The sequence below is a fragment of the Condylostylus longicornis genome, unplaced genomic scaffold (genome assembly GCF_029603195.1).
Source record: "Condylostylus longicornis isolate FDR11 unplaced genomic scaffold, ASM2960319v2 ptg000022l, whole genome shotgun sequence".
In the NCBI taxonomy this organism is placed as follows: Eukaryota; Metazoa; Arthropoda; class Insecta; order Diptera; family Dolichopodidae; genus Condylostylus; species Condylostylus longicornis.
This window is the reverse complement of record NW_026577991.1, coordinates 339,418-360,218: the sequence shown is the minus strand read 5'-3', so window position 1 is coordinate 360,218 and position 20,801 is coordinate 339,418. Positions and strand designations below refer to the sequence as shown.

At 25.4% G+C, this 20,801-nt stretch overlaps 4 protein-coding genes across 6 annotated transcripts in view; 2 read left to right on the top strand and 2 right to left on the bottom strand.

The window, feature by feature from the left end:
• LOC129606930 (uncharacterized) overlaps positions 1-11,762 on the bottom strand; it is a 44,117-nt gene extending 32,355 nt beyond the window's left edge. The window contains exons 1-2 of the mRNA XM_055517577.1: positions 11,684-11,762; positions 9-200 (exon numbers count right to left, since the gene is read on the bottom strand). Of these exons, the coding sequence (XP_055373552.1) occupies positions 9-200; positions 11,684-11,693 (202 nt within the window). The 5' untranslated portion in view covers positions 11,694-11,762. The remainder of the gene's footprint in view (positions 1-8; positions 201-11,683) is intronic.
• Positions 5,415-6,373, top strand: LOC129606966 (gustatory receptor for sugar taste 64a-like). The gene is made up of 5 exons (XM_055517619.1): positions 5,415-5,641; positions 5,709-5,871; positions 5,930-6,019; positions 6,071-6,177; positions 6,266-6,373. The coding sequence occupies exons 1-4, from the start codon at positions 5,415-5,417 to the stop codon at positions 6,155-6,157; spliced, it is 567 nt and encodes a 188-aa protein (XP_055373594.1). The 3' UTR covers positions 6,158-6,177; positions 6,266-6,373.
• On the bottom strand, positions 6,612-9,190 carry LOC129606965 (integrator complex subunit 10). The gene is made up of 8 exons (XM_055517617.1): positions 8,937-9,190; positions 8,809-8,876; positions 8,498-8,750; positions 8,256-8,438; positions 7,896-8,193; positions 7,490-7,833; positions 7,268-7,438; positions 6,612-7,203 (listed from the first exon to the last, which is right to left on the bottom strand). The coding sequence occupies exons 1-8, from the start codon at positions 9,051-9,053 to the stop codon at positions 6,787-6,789; spliced, it is 1,851 nt and encodes a 616-aa protein (XP_055373592.1). The 5' UTR covers positions 9,054-9,190; the 3' UTR covers positions 6,612-6,786.
• A 1,301-nt stretch (positions 11,763-13,063) lies between the features above and the next one.
• Positions 13,064-19,919, top strand: LOC129606769 (venom serine protease Bi-VSP). Of its 3 annotated transcripts, none has more exons than XM_055517306.1 (12): positions 13,064-13,347; positions 16,242-16,411; positions 16,497-16,608; positions 16,732-16,901; positions 16,967-17,470; positions 17,532-17,569; positions 17,704-17,779; positions 17,848-17,932; positions 18,398-18,499; positions 18,583-18,709; positions 18,900-18,969; positions 19,554-19,919. In XM_055517306.1, exons 1-12 carry the CDS (start codon positions 13,269-13,271, stop codon positions 19,704-19,706), a joined length of 1,686 nt encoding a protein of 561 aa, XP_055373281.1. In that variant the 5' UTR covers positions 13,064-13,268; the 3' UTR covers positions 19,707-19,919. The 3 variants fall into 3 exon arrangements, with proteins under 3 accessions (XP_055373281.1, XP_055373282.1, XP_055373283.1); XM_055517307.1 differs by having other exon boundaries at positions 16,497-16,605; positions 19,554-19,918; XM_055517308.1 differs by lacking the exons at positions 16,242-16,411; positions 16,497-16,608 and having other exon boundaries at positions 19,554-19,918.
• Positions 19,920-20,801: the final 882 nt, after the last annotated feature.

Genomic DNA, 20,801 nt, shown 5'->3' with positions numbered 1-20,801 from the left:
AATAGAACCTGTATTTTTAGCATCAATTCCATATTGTAACAATTTATCCAAAAATGCGTATAATAATAAAATTGCAGCAATGAAAAATGTAAATGTTGTTAAAACTGGTATCGATATCAATTTAAACTTAACTTTATTCGGATGTGAACTGAAAATTCCAACTACTGGCATCATTGCGAAAAATTGTGCAACAAATAACACTGTAATATATTAAAATTACAATAATTGTTTTTTTAATATTTACATTAAAATTATATTGAGGCATCTTTTCAAAATATATTCACATTTATTCATTTTCCTCATTTTAAAGTTTAATTTAACAATCTATTTAAAATTAATGTAGGTACAGTAATTATGAAAAAGTTAATTTCAAAATGAGTACTGTAATACATTGATTCTTTTTATACCTGGAGCAATAGCTTTATGAAAGCAATCTGTTTTACTATAATCAATATGACCTTCAACAATATTACTACTTAAAATTTCTGTAATACTTATTGTTTTTATGTAACTATTTGGTTCTTTTATATCAATTTGTTTTTTTATTTTAATTAATTGTTTTAAATTTCTTTTTTTAGAAGAACTTTTTAAAGGTATTTTTCGGCTCATTTTAAAAATGAATTTGACAAAAATGTAACGATTTAAATACTAAATATATTCTTGAGAAAAAAACAAACTTATACTCCTGTATTTAAAGTTTTATTTTTTATTTTCTTTGTTTTAAATGAACATTGTTGATATACACATACAAAATAAATATATGCATATAATTACAAAAATTTCATAGCCATTCATTATTTTCTTATTATTTATTCATAACAGAAAATTAAATAGTATAAAATATTATTTTTATTTTACTTTCAATTTACAAACCAAGGTGTTTCATATCTAAATAATATAATATGTGCATATTCTTCAAAAATGCAAAAAGAACAAAAAAAGAACAAAAAAAAACGTCTTTTTTGAATTAAAAGAAGTTTTCTATAATTTAAAATACTTACAAAATTGAAGAAGCGAAAAAATTATCTTAATTGATAGTTCTTTTTTTAAATATCTTTAATGAGAATGTCGGTTTTTGTCGGTTGAAGCGAATTTCTGTAACCTGAAGTGCCTTCAATTGTATGCTGATTTTTTTTTATGGCATTATATACATTTTTAAACAAAAACATTATCTAAAATTATTGATTTGATGAAGGGTAACTAATTATTTAAAACAAATTCAAAATTCGTATACGATATAATTTTAATTCAGCTCTGAAACACTTGGTATAGTTAGTAAATAGTTTATTATTTTATTCCCTTATTAAATGAACAGATTTTTGAAATTAAATCAAAAGCTTGTAAACAAACTAAAGTATCATGATATTTAAATTTGGTTACATCTATATTACATTTTATAAAATTTTATTGTCCGTTTGTCAGTCTTTTTATAAAACTTTTGTTACTTTTTTCAGAACAGAACGCTAAAATTATATGTAGTTCCTTTGTTCTTCTTCTCATTTATATTTATCAGATTGTTAAGCTTTGTAAAGTACTTTATGAAATTTTACTTAAGTATATATATTACAGTGTATGAAATTACAATTTTTTATAGTTTATTGCAGTGGAACCGAGCTTTTTTCAAAATGTACGAGCCCAAAATACCCAAAAAATATACCTACTATATTAAGAATCATCCATATGTTAATAAATCAAGCGTGAAATTTATTTTCAACATAAAAGGCTTTCCTAAATTTTGGCGTTGTTTAATCCTAAATACGAGTATTGTTGTAGAGAAAACTAAAATTTCATTTATCCATGCAATATGAAATGTGCATCTTTACAAAACATAAGTTTACCTAAAACCAGCCTTTCACATAATAAAAGAATTTAAATAAAGATATTATGTTATACAATTAACAAGACCTTAAAATGATAATATGTACATACATATATGTATACATACACGTAAAAAATTTCTAAACATTGAATCCATGTAAACTTTTAAGTGCACAATAATATTAAATTGTTAAAATTTTTAAAATGACATAATTTATAAGCACGTATCATGGAAAGTTTATCAATCATTCTTCATTTATATTAGTCATTGGAATACAATTAAATTTCATTTGTTATTGTATTTTTTCATATTCATGTAGCCATTGAATTCAACAAAATATTACGGTAGTTATAAAAAGACGGAATTTTCGGAAGTACTTGTTTGGTAACGCGTTCAGCCTAATCCTAACTAAGTTTAGTTAGTTTAAATTAAAATAAAAAGGACTGGTTTTGCTCTTTAGCACAATTCAGAAGTTTTGTAGTTAAGCAACTTTACTTGATTCTGCAACGTATAATTTACTATAATATTATTAAATTATAGGAATTTACTAGGATTAAATAATAGAACGAAAAATCAGACAGCACAATATCATAATTTTGTTTGAATTAAATTTAGTTTGTATATACAATAAAATGTGTAAATTTGGCATCATACTTTCCTAATTAATAAATTGTTCTTTAAGAAGACATGTTTCTCTATACATATTTTGCAGACTTTTAGAAATAAAACTTATGCGCCTCCTAATAACCTTATAATAGATTAATTTAATTGAAAGTGATCTTACAAAAAATAAGTTTTTAATCATTTTTTAATAGTTTTTACTATGAATACAGAAATATTTAATAAGAAATGGGTAATTTGGTTAAATGTTACAGGTAATTAAAATTTCAAATTTTAGGTTAAGGTAAAAATGCCTGAAAAGGCAAAGAAACTAAGCGCTTTTGACCAAAATTCGATTGAAAAATCAATACAAGGGGTTTCTCTCTTAATGGGCACCAGCTGGTCAATTTTTGCGATAAAAATCAGCTTACTACTTACGTTGTTAATACTTATATTATAATTTAAAGCTCGAAAGTCTTTTTAATTTTTAAAAAATTTATTTCGCCTAATGCTAACAAATTTATTGGAAACATCGCTTGTTTTAGGATTATCTTAACTTCGCACATGCACATATAAGTTGGCTTATTAACTGATTTAGATGAATTTGTAATTGTTATAAAATTAAATTAAAACTTAATTTTAAAAAAATTATTCAAAAAAAATTTCAAGAAAGTTATACAAATTAGAATTTTGAACTATGTTATTGAAAAATCGCTTTAAGAGGCTATCAATCAAGGTAGATACATACACTAATAATTATAATATAATTTTCTAATAATTATAATATAATATTTAAAATATTATAATTATATGTAAATCTTTAACATTTAATTTTACAGAAAGACGAAAAATGTTATCAAGAAAATATTGTGCTCGAGAACATTCCTCAAATCAAATATATAATTACGCTTGATACATTTCATCGAGCTGTTTGTCCAAGTAAGTAATTTTTCTAATCTTTGTAAAATTGTATTACTTTTTACAGAATAAGAAAAAATATATAATTATACTGTTACTACTGAGTTTCTCAATTAAGTTTTAGAAAACAGCATAAAAATTAAGATAATATGAAATTTAAGTAAGACAACTTACTTTTCTATAATTTTAGTTTTAAAAAAATTAAGATTTCATGTTTTCATATGAAAATTCATAATGATTGAGTTTCAAAATAATTTGTTGTAATTTTAATTTCAGTTTTATTAATAACACAATTTTTCTTCCTAATGCCTTTGATTGGTTTAAATAGTCCAAATCCAAATAGCATAGAATTTCGAGTTTTATCAATTAACGTATTTGCAAATATTTGTTTTTTACTTGGTGCAACCGTTAACATGCTTTTGTTCTTACACATGTTAATAAAAGTTGGAATAACCCCAAAAAATATTGGTATGTACATAAACATAGTAGTAAACTTTGATTTAAAAATGTATTAAACACTAGATTTTCGATATAAACTGGCCTTAACAAGCTATTGCATATTATAAACATACTCTGAGTTCTGAAATAAAGATGGCTATACGTTCCAAAAGGCGATTTCTTTTAAAAAATATGTTGAATTCGCTTTTGGAGTTCTAACAAAGATAAGTAGTGGCGGCACGTTTTTGTAGTTTGCTGCAAAAGGCATTCCGTTTTTGTTGGTGGAACTGCAAAAGATCTTCTGTCAAATCAACAGCTTGAAAAATTTTTCTGCTTTTATATTCATCATAACCTAAATTAATAGAGAACTCATTACGGAGAGAGTAGAGGCATTATTTGAATTACACTAGTTTTTGTTGACAGCGCTGCTTTAGTAGTTGTATTGCAGTGGAGTTATAACCAAGTTAGAACTTAGCACTACATGACACATATAATATATAATTATTACATTAGATCCTTGATTCGCATTGGACGAAAATACATACATACATACATACATATGTATTTATACAATGCATGTACAAAAAAAATATTAATGCTCTATTTCGAAAATTCAAAATTTTTAAAGTTTATATCGGTAGTTTATGGTTGTTACATTTATAATTTATTTATTTAATCAGATTTTATATGAAACTTTATATTTATAAAAAATTTCCAAAAAAAATCAAAGTTGCTATAATATTCTTTGGAAATGGATTGGTAGCATGTATTTTATTTATGGTGCTAGCACAAAAATGGCCAGAAATTATACAGTATTGGACAAAAATTGACGTTAAGTTTTTAACAAAACATTGTTATGAGGCAACTAAAGTTAAATTAAAGCATAAAATTCAAGTTTCAGGAATAGTAATTTTTACTTTAGCATTATGTGAGTAAATAAATTTTATTTTATTTTTCGAAATATTGCAAATGTGAAAAAAATTAGGTGAACACATTTTGTATCATTCATCTGAATATTATGTTTATCTAATGAATGCAAGATATTGTAATGGAAGTGGCCCAGATTTTGATGATTACATGTTTAAAAGATTTGTACACATTCACGAAATTGTTGGATATAATAGATTTTTCACAATATGTTTAACGGTAAGTTTCTTTCAATTGTAAATATTTCATTTTAAAATTAATATAATTACAGTATGCAAATTTATATATTTTAACAGATTCTGTAGAAAGTTTGCTGAATATTTGATAGAATTGGTTAATATAAAACTAGATTCTACAATTTTTTTTTATTTTTTTTATTTAATAATTAGTTTGTCGTAACATATTTACATTTTTAAACCATTATCAAAGTGCTCAAGTACACATTTACACTTCCACTCATACGTTGATCTCTTTCAGCTCTTTTATATTGATAAAACAATTTTTTATGAGTTTTAGTAAATTCTTCAAATTCACTAATTTAATGTAATCAAATAAAATTATAAAAAAAACGAATGCCTATAAGCAATCTTCATTTAATGTTATTCTTCTAAATTTTTTCAATATTACTGGATGAATTTTTCGAAATACTCACAATTTTTAGATTTTGAATACATCATATACTTACATTTGGAATTTTATGGACTTTTTCATTATGATGATAAGCATGGGAATTACAGCCAGATTTCAACAATTCAATCATCGTTTAGAGAAAATGGTGAAAGAAATTATTCCAATATATTTGTGGAACGATGTTCGAAAAGATTATAATCAACTAGTAGAACTACTAGAATATCTTGATGAAAAAATATCTTGGATTGTTTTATTATCTTTTATGAATAACCTATATTTTATTTGCATTCAAGTTTTAAATATATTTACGTGAGCAATGTGAATTACTCTCTGTTTTTAAATTTATTTAAATTAATCTAATTTTTTGTCGTTTTAGGAAATTAAAATTTATTATCAACTACATTTATTTTTGGTTTTCATTAAGTTACCTCATATGCAGAACCTTATTCATTTTCATGTGCGCGGCTTCCATAAACGATCAAGCAGTGTTACCATTGAAATTATTAAGAAATGTTCCATCAGAAAGTTGGAATACTGAGGTAATTTGTAAATAGTACTTAATACAAAAATGAAAACATAAAACTAAAATTTTTTTAGGTTGAGAGATTGATTTTCGATCAAACTAATACTATACTTGGTTTATCAGGAAAAAAATTTTTTTACATAACAAGGAAATTACTATTTAACGTAAAAAATGAATATACAAATAAAAAAGTTTTACTCTATTTTCAATTTTAGTTAACTGGATCACTAATTACATATGAACTTGTGCTCTTGCAATTTGAAACCACCAACCTGTCTCATTCACAGGGAATTTGTGATTAAAAACTCTATCGATATTTAAGGTTTCATAAAATTTATTAAAGAACAATATTCTTTATTTCATTTTAAATGTTCGTTAATCCAAAATTTTAATTTTATTTTTCGTTTTAGAAAACTCAAACTTATAAACTAAACCTTATCATTATTTTCTATTATCCTATATTCAGAATATAGGTCAGCTCCTTCCTATTGATTAAACAGTGACGCCTTAGGGAATGGTTTTATGAAAATTGGAATGCTGAGTGATACTTTCTTTTAGTGTCAAAATGGGAATTGAACATAAAAAATAAACTGTTTTATTTAATGACAAATACACAAACATAATAATAAATTTTATTTTTCGATCAACAAAGCATGGAACAACCAAGTATGGTATATAACATGTTAAACAAAAATGTTGCTTTCTTTATAAAAATAAAATAAGGTAAACCGTTAGGAAATAAAAAAATTTTCATGAAAATAAAAGTGAAGCGAGAATTTTATTTTTAGGTTTACAATTTTTATAATTAGAAACAATGGAAGATCTTATTCCCAACAAAAATAAGATCAAAAGCACTTATATAAGTCATATCTATGTACATATATATATATAAGTTTTCCCTTTTGCTTTTACAAAATAATATAAAAGAACCTTAAAACATACTTTGAATCAAACTTAGATGCTCTTGTTCTATAAATTTTGCTATCAAAACTGATATATCCTCATGGCAACGACTTGTTTGCTGTTTAATAATATGTTTAAAATCTTCTTTAACACCTTTATCTGCACCTCGCGTGCCTATTCGTCGTGTTCCACTTGTGGCTGTTTGGGTAGACGTAAATTCTAAAATAAATTCACCATGATTCGAATTCCATATATTCATAAACTCTTCAATAAAATCTACTGCAACTATATAATTTGGGAATAGTAAATAACTAAAACTTCTTTTAGATCTAATTATTGTAAAAATTTGTTCGGCTAAATTGCTTTCGCGTGGATATTCTAATTGAGCAAGAACTAATAAATTTCCTAGAACTAAATCCGGACAATTTGACTCAAAAATTTTCCTCTGCGGCAATAAAAGAAAAATATTTAAAAATATATTTTACAAACTTTAAAGTATTTGTACTTACATTTAAACTATTAATGATAGCTCTAGTGCAGTACTGAATTATCGCTTTCTGAGTTAAAGGAAGTAAAAGTAAATGTCTTTGTTGTCCAGCAACTGTCATATTTTCAACTAAATTTCCCGAAATTTGGGGCAATTCTTGAAGTATTTTTAAAATACACTCAAAACCTTGGATCTAGAACACATACGAAATTAATTTTATTTTTTTTTAAATTGCATATCCTACCGTTAATTGCCCTTGATTTAATATTAACCCTAATGATCTTATATTGAAACTTAGACCAGTGCAACCATCTATATCCCCTAGTAATTTTCTTGCCTCTTCATGGTGGCCAAAATAAACTGCAAGGTCGTGAATAAATCTGCTAAACCAGTTGGATAAAGGTAACTTAATTAACAGTTGGCTTATCTCAAGTGTTGACTGTTCATGAGAGTTCAACAATTGCCAACAGTGAGCCGCCGTTACAAACGCGATAGTAGCTTCTTTGGAACAAGGTGGGGTCACAGAAATCGCTGGTGGCTCTATTGGCTGCTCATGCGTTCGAATTGCAGAACTATCTTTACTCCATTCTACAGGATTATATTCAAATTTTACATAATTTAACCCTAAGAAAAAACTAAACAGTACATACCCCGAAAACCTTCAACTAAAGCGAAATCAACTTCAACGTCTTCAATTTTTTGGTTGATGTTTATATTATACTCATGAAGAGAAAAAATAAATAAAGTTACAGTGTAAAAAAATATTTGCTTGTTTTCTGATGTTCTACTGGCATTTGTTGTAGCAATTTCAATTAACTTTTGCCAGTACACATCTTTACTCCAAGATCTATTGAAAGGTAAAAAAGCTTCCCAATTCATTATCTTCCCACAAAGAGCTAAAACTTGGAAAATCTGTTTCCAGACATCATAGGAGTTAATTCCAGACTCCTAAAAAAAATCAGATTATAAAAAATCTACAAGGGTAGTTAACTATTTATGCCACCACATACATCTTCAAAAATCTGCTTAGTATAAAATTCTAACGATATTGTAAAAATTCGACAAACTAAGGTACTTGGCAACTCGGGAGTCTTATGATATATTAATGGAAGAGCTTCCTCGACTAGCATTTCTTGATATTTTTCAGGTGCATGGGAAACCATGCCTTTTGCTATCATTTCTAAAAGCTGCGGCTAAAAATTGTTTCAAAACAATTAATTTGTTTTTATAAGAACACTTAATATATGCTTACTGAATGAGTTGGAATTGCTTGAGGAAATCTTCTTAAAAGAAGTAAAAGAAGTTTACATTGTTCCAAACTATTATCAGTATTGTTAACCGTTAAGAGAAGTATCTTATGTTGCACATCATATGAAACATGTTCAAACATTTTGACGTAAAATTCTTGAGCTAGTGATATTTCGTTCTCTGGTACTCGTAAAGCCGCTGTTAGCTCTGATACTTCGTTCCATAACTCGACGGGCTGATTTTGAAAAGTTAAAATACTAAAATTGAAATAGTTAACAATAGAAATATAATTTATTTTGATCAATTGATAGTTACATGTAACTAAAGCATTTAGCTGCTTCTGAGTAATTCTTTGCGGCCTTCTCTAATTTATATGCTTCGAACTATTATTAAAATAAAAAACAAATTGAAATATGTTTTTAAAATGCTTTACATCTTCATACTTGCACATCAAAATTGTTTGGGTACAGTGTTTTTGCCGTAATTATCCAAGCTTTGGCTGTGTATTTATCTGCACTTTTTTGGGCCTGTGAAATAATGTATTTCTCTTCCGATATCATAATTTACCTTATACACATATACACAAAATTTTAAATTTTGTTTTTAATCGCATGTATGCATATGTACATATATTTTTGTAAATTTATATTTAAATTTAGCTCTCTTATGACAAGCTCTTTGGACGCTAAAACAATCCAAGACATACGAATGAAACATGGAGTCTGATTGACAGCATAATATCGAAATATTAATTTACATCGATGAGTTTTTAATTTTAACTGGATATTCAAAATTCCGATAAATCGACATATCGATACTTTATTTGCTGATATTTATCGATTTATTTCAGCGCAAAATTATTACTTAGTTCTCTTATTCAAAGTATTCCAAAAACAATTTTGGAAAAATAACTTAAAATACAAATAATCATTCTTTATATCAATTGATATTTTTTCTTTACATAGTCCCAACCCTAACAACTAAACCCTAAGTAACTAAATTGTAAACAGTACGGCTGACAGAAATTATAACAACCTTCTAATGTGACATATAATATCCCAGCGACATCTATTGTCAAATATTTCTATTATACTAAATTATAGATCTAAGGATTTCTTTACACATAAGACATAAAAAGATTATGTTTGATCTAATAAAAATCGTATGTGTAAATTTCTTTAGTTTTTGTTTGGCAAACTACATTGAACCGACAAAATAGAATGTCGCATTCTAATAAGATTTGAATCGATAAAAACTTTTACAAATACTTTATTATTTCAGTAAAAATAACTATATATTCAATCTTTTTGACAATTGAACGACAATTAATCATAAAACTCTCATCAATCATCAATCAAAGGAACTTGAAAATAAAAATATAATATAACAACAAATTAAACGATATGATTTTGGTTCACCAGCTTATTTGATAAGTAATAGTATTTTTAATTTGAATCAGATTTAGTTTGTTAAAAGAATTTTTATAAAAAAAGTGGTTAGTAAGAAATAAATAAAATCAATATAATAATATATAATAAATTTGAACTAAGTATTAATAACTGATATAAACTTATTTTTATTTTAATCGCTTGTTTGTAGCATGTGTATTTACATGTTCCTAAAAAAAATAAATATCCAATATATGAATATTATGCATATTTAAAGAATAGTGAAGCAAGGAAAATATCTAACAAAACAATATGGTGCGAAATATGTTTTACAGGCAAAAACCTAAATTTTTTGTTTAAAATATTTGTTTTTTTAATATTTTTAATTGACCGTTGTTTTAAAATCCGTTGTCAAAACAAACAAAAGTTTAAAAATAAATGGATTGTCCAAATAAAGTGTTAAACAAGCAGATGGTTGCTTCAGATAGTTACATAAAACCAAAATCAGATACATAAACATTAAGTAATATTTCATAAGACAGCGGCAACATTATTGGAATTATGATTGAGTGACATTATGTTGGCTATCGTAAAAATATATGACGGGCAGGACTGCCGTTTGGGCTCCGAAAAAAGATTTTACCGCTCTTTTGTTAACATGTGCTCCGTTGTTCCTCTACTCGGTAAAAATCTGCGATTTGTAAATTACGGATCCTTTCTAATAATAAATGTTTGTACCCAAGCATATTTCTCAATATCATACATCTTACGTGAAGTTTAAATTTGATTTTTCGAATGCATTTTTCGTTTGAATTTGAATTCGAATAGAAAACATAGAAACTATAGAAAAATCTTACTATACTATATAGAAAAATCAATATCTATACTATATAGAAAAATCAATATCTTCTGCGATATGCAGTTAAAATTTTGTAATCCTGTACATTCAAAAACCGTTTGTCTTTTTCAATGTCATAATTTTTCTACTTCATTATTTTTCATATTACATACAGCTACATATGTATATAAAAAAATCCAACCTCATAGAAGAACATATTGAACACGAGTCAAAAATCAAAGCTTTCTTTTCTGTATCAATTTTCCCGTATTTTGCTGCTGTGTCTCAGATTTCTGAAAGAAACGATAAATTTTGACTTATAAGAAGGTTAGCATTCTTGGTTAGCAGTGGATTGGTCATCACTGTGAATTAAGTATAGTCAGATTAAGTAATTCGACTCGTTCCATTCCGTTAGTTTTCATTTGCATCTTGCTTCCAAATTCTTAAAATATTCCATTTTTTTTTAGAAATAGATGGTAATAAGAGTTGTGTAGGCAAGAAAGAAACAAAATATTGTAAACAAACGAGTGTATCAAAAACATTGAACTGAAATAAAATTAAATTAAGTTAGGTAAAAATTTTGTTATTTTTGTTTTGATAATAACAAAATTTATTTTTCATTTTTTAAAGTTAGGTAAAAAATTGGAATGCATGAAAGCAAAAGAGTTTGGAATTTCATGTATGAATGTACACATGCATGTACCTGGTACAGTAGATACACAGTATCAGGTAGTGACATAGAAGTAAAGTAACTTATAAAGAAACAAAGGTGTATGCGTACTGATTAATACTTTATGAAATATAATCATTACCGATTCATAGGAAATATGTTTTAAATTTATTAAGATTGAAATAAAAATAAAAAATTTAAAAATAATTTATTTATTTTATTTATTAATAATAATTATTAATTACAAATGCTTAACATTAAAAATTTAAAATATTTTCAAAAGTACATATTTACCTCTCCACATCTTAAAGCAACAAATGAAATTTTCGTGTTGGCTTTTTTGCCTCACACACAATATTACATCCCAAACACTTCAAATAATGTTTACCAATTATTATAAAAAAAATTTTTTTTTCACAACTACTTAAAATTTTTTTTAATATTATACGTCTTTTTAAAATTTATTTTTATTATTTTTCATATAAATTATAATAATTTTTTTTAAACACTTTTTTTCCGCTTCACTTTTATAATATGTATACACATTTTTTGCCACCGTTTACTGGAATGAATTACAGAAATTATTGTGTCGCTTTTAAAATTCTTAATATTTTTCCCTATACTTTATATAGGAACAAATAATAAAGTGTCGCCTTTCAAAATTACATTATAAAAAAACAGGTTGGCATCTATTGCGTACTCTTTCCCTCTCCCAAAAATTCCTATGCGTATAAAAATGAAAATAAGAAGGTATACTGCTTAACTCTTTTAACTAAGGGAATTTTTTGTATACAAATATTGGTGAGTGATTGCATTAGTGTGATGTAAACGGAGAGTCGAACTACTTGTTAGTAGATATACTTTGATATTAATAAGGATAGCGAGTATTTTACAATATTAGAATGTCGGGTTCCCTTTAAATCACAAGGGCTCCGTTTTCTTACATTTGCAGACTGGGAAATTGTGTTTTTTATGAGGTTTGATTTGTGTTGGATAATAATTGAAAGCGTTCTTCAATTTGCAGAATTGTATACAGTAATCAGTAAAGAATTTTAATTCATTCCAGTAAAAAATTGAAAGGAAACATGCTATTTTTAAAAAACTTCATGGATAGTTAAATATGAATTTACCGAAACCTGATTTCAAAGCAAAAAGTTTATTGCACAGACATTCTCACAAAGTGAAAGACCGAGAAATTGATATATCTGGAAAAGTATATTTCTGCTGATAGCTCAACATGTAAAATTTGGTGCGATCATAATAACTCTTACTTTATACAATGTTTTCGATATCAAGACAGCTTTGGTCACAGTATTTTGCAAATGTAGAATTTTTCCTTGTTTCGTTTGTTGTTAATTTTGAAATATTTTTATATTCATACATATATGTATACTTTCTTAAATATAAACTGGAAAAAAATATAAAAAATTAATAATCATAGTAAAAGTCAAGAAATTAAGTTAATATAAGTATGTATGTATGTATATTGAATGTTTTATATTACTATGATATTATAGTTATAGCTTATAAGCTTTTAGACGGTTTCTGTATAAAAAAGTAATAATTATAATATAATAAAAATTATATTTATTATTTTCCTTTTATTTTCTTTTTTTTTAATTTTTTTTTTGTTTAAATAAAAGTCATAACAAAAATCAAGTTGTTCTTGACAGCTTAGTATATTTCAAGATCGTGTGAAGTACGGATTGAATATTCATTCACATTTTAATGCAAAACGGATGTACATATTATTAAACTGGAAATAACATCGCTAAAATTTTTAGTATTCGTTATTTTATACGGTTCTAAAATATTGTTATGAATCTTAAAATTAATAATAAAGTTATTTTTTTTTGATACACAAATTTAAACATAAAATATGACTCAACTAATTAAAATCTATTTGAGTTTATTTTTGATATATTCGGCAAATTGTTCAGTCAGAGATAAACGACAAGGTAAATATTTAGTACATGTAGTTATAAATATATAAACGTATACATACAAACTAGCAAATGGTATTTAAATAAAAAAGAAAAATATAAAAAACTTAATGAAACACACACAATAATGGGAAAAATGCTATATTATTGTTAAAAAATCTAAATATATAATAATATGATTCCTTGAATTACTAACTGGGCTACAGTAATTTAATTTTAAGTTTTTTGGTTAAAGTTCTTTCCTTGAGTCTTTTGAAAAATTATATAGAAATAGTGAAAAATACATAATAATTAATAATATCGTCGCAAAAATTACATCTTGGCGAAGAGAACAAATTAATTATATTTTACAATTTATATGAAATACTGTTAAGATTTACTCATTATAAAGTTCAATATAATGTATTAAAAATTTTAAATTGATTCAATTAAATTGAGTTCAATATATGCGACAAAATTTAGTTGGATGCAGGTATATCAATCGCCAATGATATATCAATCAAGAAGTAATCCAAAAAAGAATTTTGGGAAATTCTGGAATCTGGAAATACTTTTAACTTTTTATGCTTTAGGAAGGAAAAATTTCACACAAAATTTTTTTTTTCATTTAGTCACATTACTGGTAGATTAATAAATTTCCCAGAATAATATGATTCCTTGAATTACTAACTGGGCTACAGTAATTTGATTTTAATTTTTCAATAAATTTCCCAGAGTTACAATGGCTAAAGGTTCTAATTAAACGATATAGAAACAACATACAATTTAATACAATACAAAGTTTAAAATTTATTATTATATATATATATATATATATATATATATATATATATATATATATATATATATATATATAGTTATTTATATTTACAATAAAGATGTATTAAATTATTATACATAGCTATTTTTAAATTTTTAATATCACATTTGTTAATTCACTGTAATGTTATAAGATATAAAATTATTTTATTATTTACAAAGCAATAATATTTTTGCATATACATACTTAGTACCAACTAAGTATACTTAGTGAAACTAGTTACCAAAACTAGTTTAAGATAAGTATGTATTAATAAAAATTTAAGATTTTGACCTAGCGTTAACGACTGCGTTTCAAGATTTATAGAATGTATGAATAATAAATATGGAGAGAAAAGTAAAAAAATTATTTTAATATTTGGAAAAAATATTTGATTATAAAAAGATGTATATGTAACAAACTTGTTTATTTATGATATTTAAAATAAATATAAATTATGTACATATATGAATATTAAAATATAAGTAGGTACCATTATTTATTTTGAAAATTTTCAATCGAATTATATGTGTATCTAAATGAGTTTGTTAGTATTACTAACACGGAATTTTTTTTCATTATTGTAAAAATTAGTTTTTTTTTAACGGGATTGAATAAAAAATTTAAGTAAAAGAGTAACAGAGTAACATTTTGAGCTACAAACTATATATATCATATATTAAATGAAACATATATTACATATATAAAAATTAAATATTTTTTAATAAAAAAATTATTCACGAATATTTTAATATATTCTAAAAATTACCAAACATAAGTATTAGTCACTGAAATCCTTATTATCTTCTTTGGATTTTTGTGAAAACCTTTTATGTTTTACGTATGTGAAGTTCGAAATTTACCATACTGAATAGATTGTGTCCGGGTTAGTCATCATATTTTAATTAAACTAATTTTTTTCTATATAGAACGTACACAAATGTACATATATATGTATATGTATGTATAAAAACATTGTTTAAAATCTACGATATTTTGATACAGTAAAAACACCTTAATCTACTTATATTGAACAACTTATTAAAATGCAGTATTGAATTTTACAAACATGACTTAAATATTAATTAAAGTATAATTTGATAAAAACCATAAAAAAAAATATTTTAAGCAAAATAACTGGAATTACGCGATCCAAGCAAAAAATTATACATTGATATGTACATAATATATTAATATACTCGTATTATGTAGTAATATATGCTAGTACACATTGAAACAAAAGTTAACGAGAAACAATGCCACCATTATTAAAGTAGAGTTGCATACAGACATATGTACATAGGCATACGAAGAATACGTGCGAATGAGAGTTTTAGTGAGAATAAAATATGACACTTTATTGCTTGTAATAGAGTCATTGTGTGTTGTAAATGCTATTTTTTGGGTAACGATGCTACCTGAGATTTAATAAATTAATCCTTTGATTAGAATTTAACCCGTTTTAAAATAGTGGGCACCTTTTATTAGATTGCAATTAGAAACCTACTTTAATTTTTAACATTTTATAAAAAAACTAAAGAGAATACAAAATAATTCTTGTGATACTCTCCCTTTTCGCTGTTGGTAAAGCAAAATCTATAATGATGTATTTATGCTTAACACAAATTTTAAGAAATTTTAATTTTGTTTTTCAAATTAAATAATATTCATTAATTTTGTTACTAACTTTATTAATTTATTTTTCCTATAGTTGTATGTACATTCCGTTATTAATCTTTTATTAATTAGATAATCTGCTAATTAAATGTTGACAATCACTTTTTTACAAGTTGTTGTCATTTATGTTTGACTGACTAAATCACAATATTCTAAGTATATAACAGTTAGACAATTATTTTTTTTTTTAAATACAAAAGTAATACCTTACTTATTAAATTTTTTTGTTTAAAAAAATTGTTAATAACAAATCTTCATTTTTCATATATTTACGTGTTAAAGAATTTTTCATTTCATGAAATTTGTTAAAACTACCGTAATCAATTTATACCAAAACAAAGCGCAGATATATCATTAGGTTTGTTTAATAAAGATATGTAAATGTAAATACATATAAAGTAAATTTCTATTACTTTTGTTTTATATTTTAAAGCGCAATATTGTGTAACACCCGATAATTATCAAGGTTACTGTACACCCTTAACAGATTGTCAACAAGTAGCACTTTTATATGCTCAAAATGGGGGGTCTAATTCGATTCGGCAATACTTATTTGGATTAAGGAACGCCTGTAATAATATAGTATTACGAGGGGATCCTGTGGTATGATGAGTTGATATAATAGAATGATCTTTCTCCGCCGTTTTGATGATTTTTCTTTTTTATATTTTACGTAATAATTTTTTAGGTCTGTTGCTCAAAAGCGGGTAGTCCTTCAACAAATAATAGACCAAATCAAAATGTGGTAACAACGACCAGACCTGAATTCAATAAAATACGAGACAGCCAAAATTCACGTTGTTATTTACTTTTTTTTTATTTTAATTATTATTTTTTATATTACATAAATATACATACGTACTTTATATATTCATATAAGATTTATTTTCACTAATTTTAACATTTTTTTATTAAAACTATAGTGCGATCATGTTATACACCTGAAAATTATCAAGGTTATTGTACAACACTATCTCAATGTCAATATCTCAGATCATTATATCTTCAATATGGTGGGTCAAATCAATTTCGACAGTATTTCGCCGGCTCAAGAAATGCATGTAACAATGTTGCTGTAGGAGGTGATCCTGTTGTATGAATTAAAATATTATAGCAAAACATTCGAGTAAATTCATAATAAAAGCTTTTTGTATTTAGGTTTGCTGTAATCAGAGCAGCGGATCTCAAACTGAAACAACACAGAGACCAACACCTTCGATAGTCACACCTACTTCGTCTGCGACAACAGTGTCTTCTAATTCATGCCGAGGCCCTGATGGCGTAACAGGAACTTGTGAAAATTTACGAAATTGTCCACCTTTATTAAGCCGTTTAGAACAAAATCCAAATGACATAGAATATGCACAATTTTTGCGTGATTCAAATACAGTTTGTGGTCTTCCAGCTCCAGTAATTTGTTGTCCAAAAACTGGTACTACACCTGTAACAAATGCTCCTCAAATTAGCGGCAATAATATTATTGTTGATAGATTGCCAACAACTGATGAGGGCTGTGGAATTGTAGGAGGTCAATTCTTTAAAAAAGTAGTAGGCGGGCAACCAGCGAAGCCAGGAGACTGGCCGTGGATCGCTTTACTGGGTTATAGAGAACCTGATGGACAAAATGCTTTTAAATGCGGAGGAGCTTTGATAACAAGTAGAGTAAGTTTTATACACTTTAACCATAAATCATTCTTACTACACATTTTTATTTAAATTTTAGCATATATTGACAGCAGCTCATTGTATTAGGAGTAACCTGTAAGAACAATTGAAAAAATACATAATGTTGTATTTGTTAAATACTTTATGTCCAATCTTATTTCATACTATGCATAATATCTACTGTTAACTGTATAAAATTTTTTATTAAAATAATTAATGCAATATTACAGAAATATTGTTCGACTTGGGGAAAATGACTTAAGTAAGGAAACAGAAACTGAATATGTAGACATTCCTGTGCAGAAGGTAAAAGGTTTTGCTATTTTTCTCTAAAATTGATAATGCACTTTAGGTGATAATTAAATGTTTTATAGACTTATGTACATCCAAAATATGATAGAAGAGATGGCCACAGTGATATAGCGGTTTTACGATTAAATCAAAACGCACCATATACGAGTACGTTAGCAAAATTTATATTACTAAATCAATATAAATGATTTTGTGTGCTTGATGAAAGTTTCGTTTTTGTTATTATAAAATAAGTATAAAATATTATTTGTTAAAAGAAACGTACTATTATGCAGAAAAGGAAAAATTTTAAAATTAAAATTTAGCATTTTTAGAAAAATTAAATTTAATTACTTCTGCTTTATGTAATCGCAACACTTGAAGTAAAAATATTATTCGTTCAAAAGAACAAAACTATTGTGTAAAATTAAAAAGAACAAAAACGACACACAACATAGGTTAAATATTTTCATAAGATATGTAAAGAAATTTAGGTTAATTAAATTTTTTGTCGGAGTTAAGTAATTTTTATGTTATTGTAGAATTGGTTTCATTTTTGATTTTATTTTCAAGAACGATAAACCTAAGTTAATTTATTATTGTTTTGAATAACTTGCATTTATTAAATATCAGATTTTATACGATATGCTTGCCTTCCATATGAAACATCTTTAAGGACCAAAAGCTATGTAGATTTAAACCCATTCGTTGCTGGTTGGGGAAAAACGCAAGAAGGTATAACTTTTAAAAAATTATAAACGTATAATATCCTTCTTTTATATGCTATATACATATATCAATTAATCCATACTTTAAAGATGGAAAATCAGCCCAAGTTTTACAAGAAATTCAAATACCAGTTCATCGCAATGCTGAATGTATTTCTCGATATAGCGCTGAAAATCGGTACATATCCGATAAGCAATTCGATGATTCTGTATTATGGTAAGATTTTTAATTTAAATCAATTACGTCATAAAACACGTAAAAAAGCAATCCTCAAGATAAATTTGTTAAATAAACGGGGTAAATAAGAAAATATTAATGATAAAAAAAATATAAAAAGAACTTGTTCAAGCTTCTCTTAAAGTTCAACCTTTATATAGATGCGCTTAATAAATATTTTCATTTTCAGTGCTGGTGTTTTAGCAGGCGGCAAAGATACGTGCCAAGGAGATTCTGGTGGTCCATTAGTGCAACCAGAGGTTAGTTATTCAAATTATAAGTTATAAAATTTTATAACTATTGAGGTCCATATCTTTTTTTTTAATTACGTTCCTCTCCAATAATAACATCAAATAATCGGCATAATGACTTTGTTAAAATATTTCTTTTAATTTTTACTTATTTTTAAAAGTAAAATCGAATGATCGATACATAAACTTGTTGAGAAAGTTTATTTCATTTTGATTTATTTATTCAAATCATAATATTTTTTTTAGAAAACTTCTTAGGCTTTTATTTCTGGCGGTGAATTTATTTTAAATGTTAAAAAGCTAGGAAAGATTTTTGATATTTTTGTAAATTTTTCTTAATCCGCTGTTTCTTTATTTGCGCCTTATATGCCTTAGATCTTATGACAAAGTTATTATACGAAGTATATGTTTTTGCTGTTATTTATTTCTCACATTTCTTGAAAATTTCTGGAGGCTCTAAAAGTTTTTCCTTTATATACCGCGATTTTAGTAAAAATCGTTAAATTAGGATAACAAAAGTAATTAAAAAAAATCAAATTTTTACTTCATCCTTGATGGGTTTTTTGTATATATTTTTTCTTTATTCGTTCTAGCCTTCAACTAAAGACAAGGGAAAATTGTTCTACTATGTAATAGGTGTTGTGTCATATGGAATAGGTTGTGCAAGACCTAATATTCCGGGGGTTTATACAAACGTACCAAAATTTATTGATTGGATTCAACAACAAATAAAAGATACAACATAACAATCGACTTTATAATTTTCAAAACAATTATGTCACAGTCGCATAGTGTAAGAGATTTGTTTATTAAGAAAAAAGAAAATTAGTATGTATAAAAGTGTGCATTTTTTAAAAGAGGGCATTTGTTTAATATATATGTACTTTTATATTAACAAGTTTATTAAATTAATTATGTTCTTGTACAAAAATATATAAAAACTTTCATTTTGTTTTTAATTTATAATTATAAACAATTATAAAAATATCATTTTATTTATAAAATTACAAATAGAAAAGTACATAGTATTTGAGATCACAGTTCTTAAACAGTTGCTTACTTTCCATTTTATGAATTACAATCCTCCATATTTAATTTTTTTTGCAGGAAAAGTTAATTAAATAATTTTCTTGATTCATATAAGCTTTCTTAAATATTAAAGTTCAATATATATCCATTAAAACGATAAGATTAAAAATGCTCCAGGACAAGTAAAGAAATTATGTAAATACGTACAATATACTTCAGTTTCAAATTTAATTTCAAAACAACAGTATTACAAGTTATTGCCTATATATTATACAAATAACATTCTTTGTATCTAGAACAGGAAATTTGTTTTAATTTCTCCCAACAAAACTAAATAAAGAGAATTTTTTTAAGGATTTAAACTTTCAACATTTTTTCATTTAACATCTGGGATAATAACTATCGAATACCAAAAGAGATAAGTAATTCGATGACTCGTTACTAAGTACAGATGAAATTTTGAATTTGAAAATCTAATTAGTACCAAAGTTACAATAATCTGTGCACCTAAAAAAAATAAATTTCTACTTTTTCCACACAATATGAGCGTGCGACCCAGCACTCACATTGGTAAAACAATAATTATTATAAAAATATTATACAAAAATTATATAATAAAATGCATAAAAAACACAAAAAAAGATGAGTACTCAAACGGTATAATGCTTGTTTTACAATCGGCCATATTAGAGTTAGTTAGACTTAGATCTAAAATTCTTAACAAAATATCGCATTTTAAAGGAAAATGTAAAATTGATTCTTGCAATTTAAAGTTAATTATATCCCGAAAATTTGGTTCCAAATTAACCCGA

What these genes read in the sequence shown, in the direction of transcription:
- LOC129606966 (XM_055517619.1), top strand. Translation starts at nt 5,415, where the DNA reads ATGATGATAAGCATGGGAATTACAGCCAGATTTCAACAATTCAATCAT. An exon ending in CAAGTTTTAAATATATTTAC is followed by an intron (nt 5,642 to 5,708) that starts GTGAGCAATGTG and finishes TTGTCGTTTTAG; the next exon opens with GAAATTAAAATTTATTATCA. An exon ending in CAGAAAGTTGGAATACTGAG is followed by an intron (nt 5,872 to 5,929) that starts GTAATTTGTAAA and finishes AAATTTTTTTAG; the next exon opens with GTTGAGAGATTGATTTTCGA.
- LOC129606965 (XM_055517617.1), bottom strand. Translation starts at nt 9,053, where the DNA reads ATGATATCGGAAGAGAAATACATTATTTCACAGGCCCAAAAAAGTGCA. An exon ending in CAAACAATTTTGATGTGCAA is followed by an intron (nt 8,877 to 8,936) that starts GTATGAAGATGT and finishes TTTTAATAATAG; the next exon opens with TTCGAAGCATATAAATTAGA. An exon ending in GCTAAATGCTTTAGTTACAT is followed by an intron (nt 8,751 to 8,808) that starts GTAACTATCAAT and finishes TTTCAATTTTAG; the next exon opens with TATTTTAACTTTTCAAAATC.
- LOC129606769 (XM_055517306.1), top strand. Translation starts at nt 13,269, where the DNA reads ATGACTCAACTAATTAAAATCTATTTGAGTTTATTTTTGATATATTCG. An exon ending in TATTACGAGGGGATCCTGTG is followed by an intron (nt 16,412 to 16,496) that starts GTATGATGAGTT and finishes ATAATTTTTTAG; the next exon opens with GTCTGTTGCTCAAAAGCGGG. An exon ending in GTCCATTAGTGCAACCAGAG is followed by an intron (nt 18,970 to 19,553) that starts GTTAGTTATTCA and finishes TATTCGTTCTAG; the next exon opens with CCTTCAACTAAAGACAAGGG.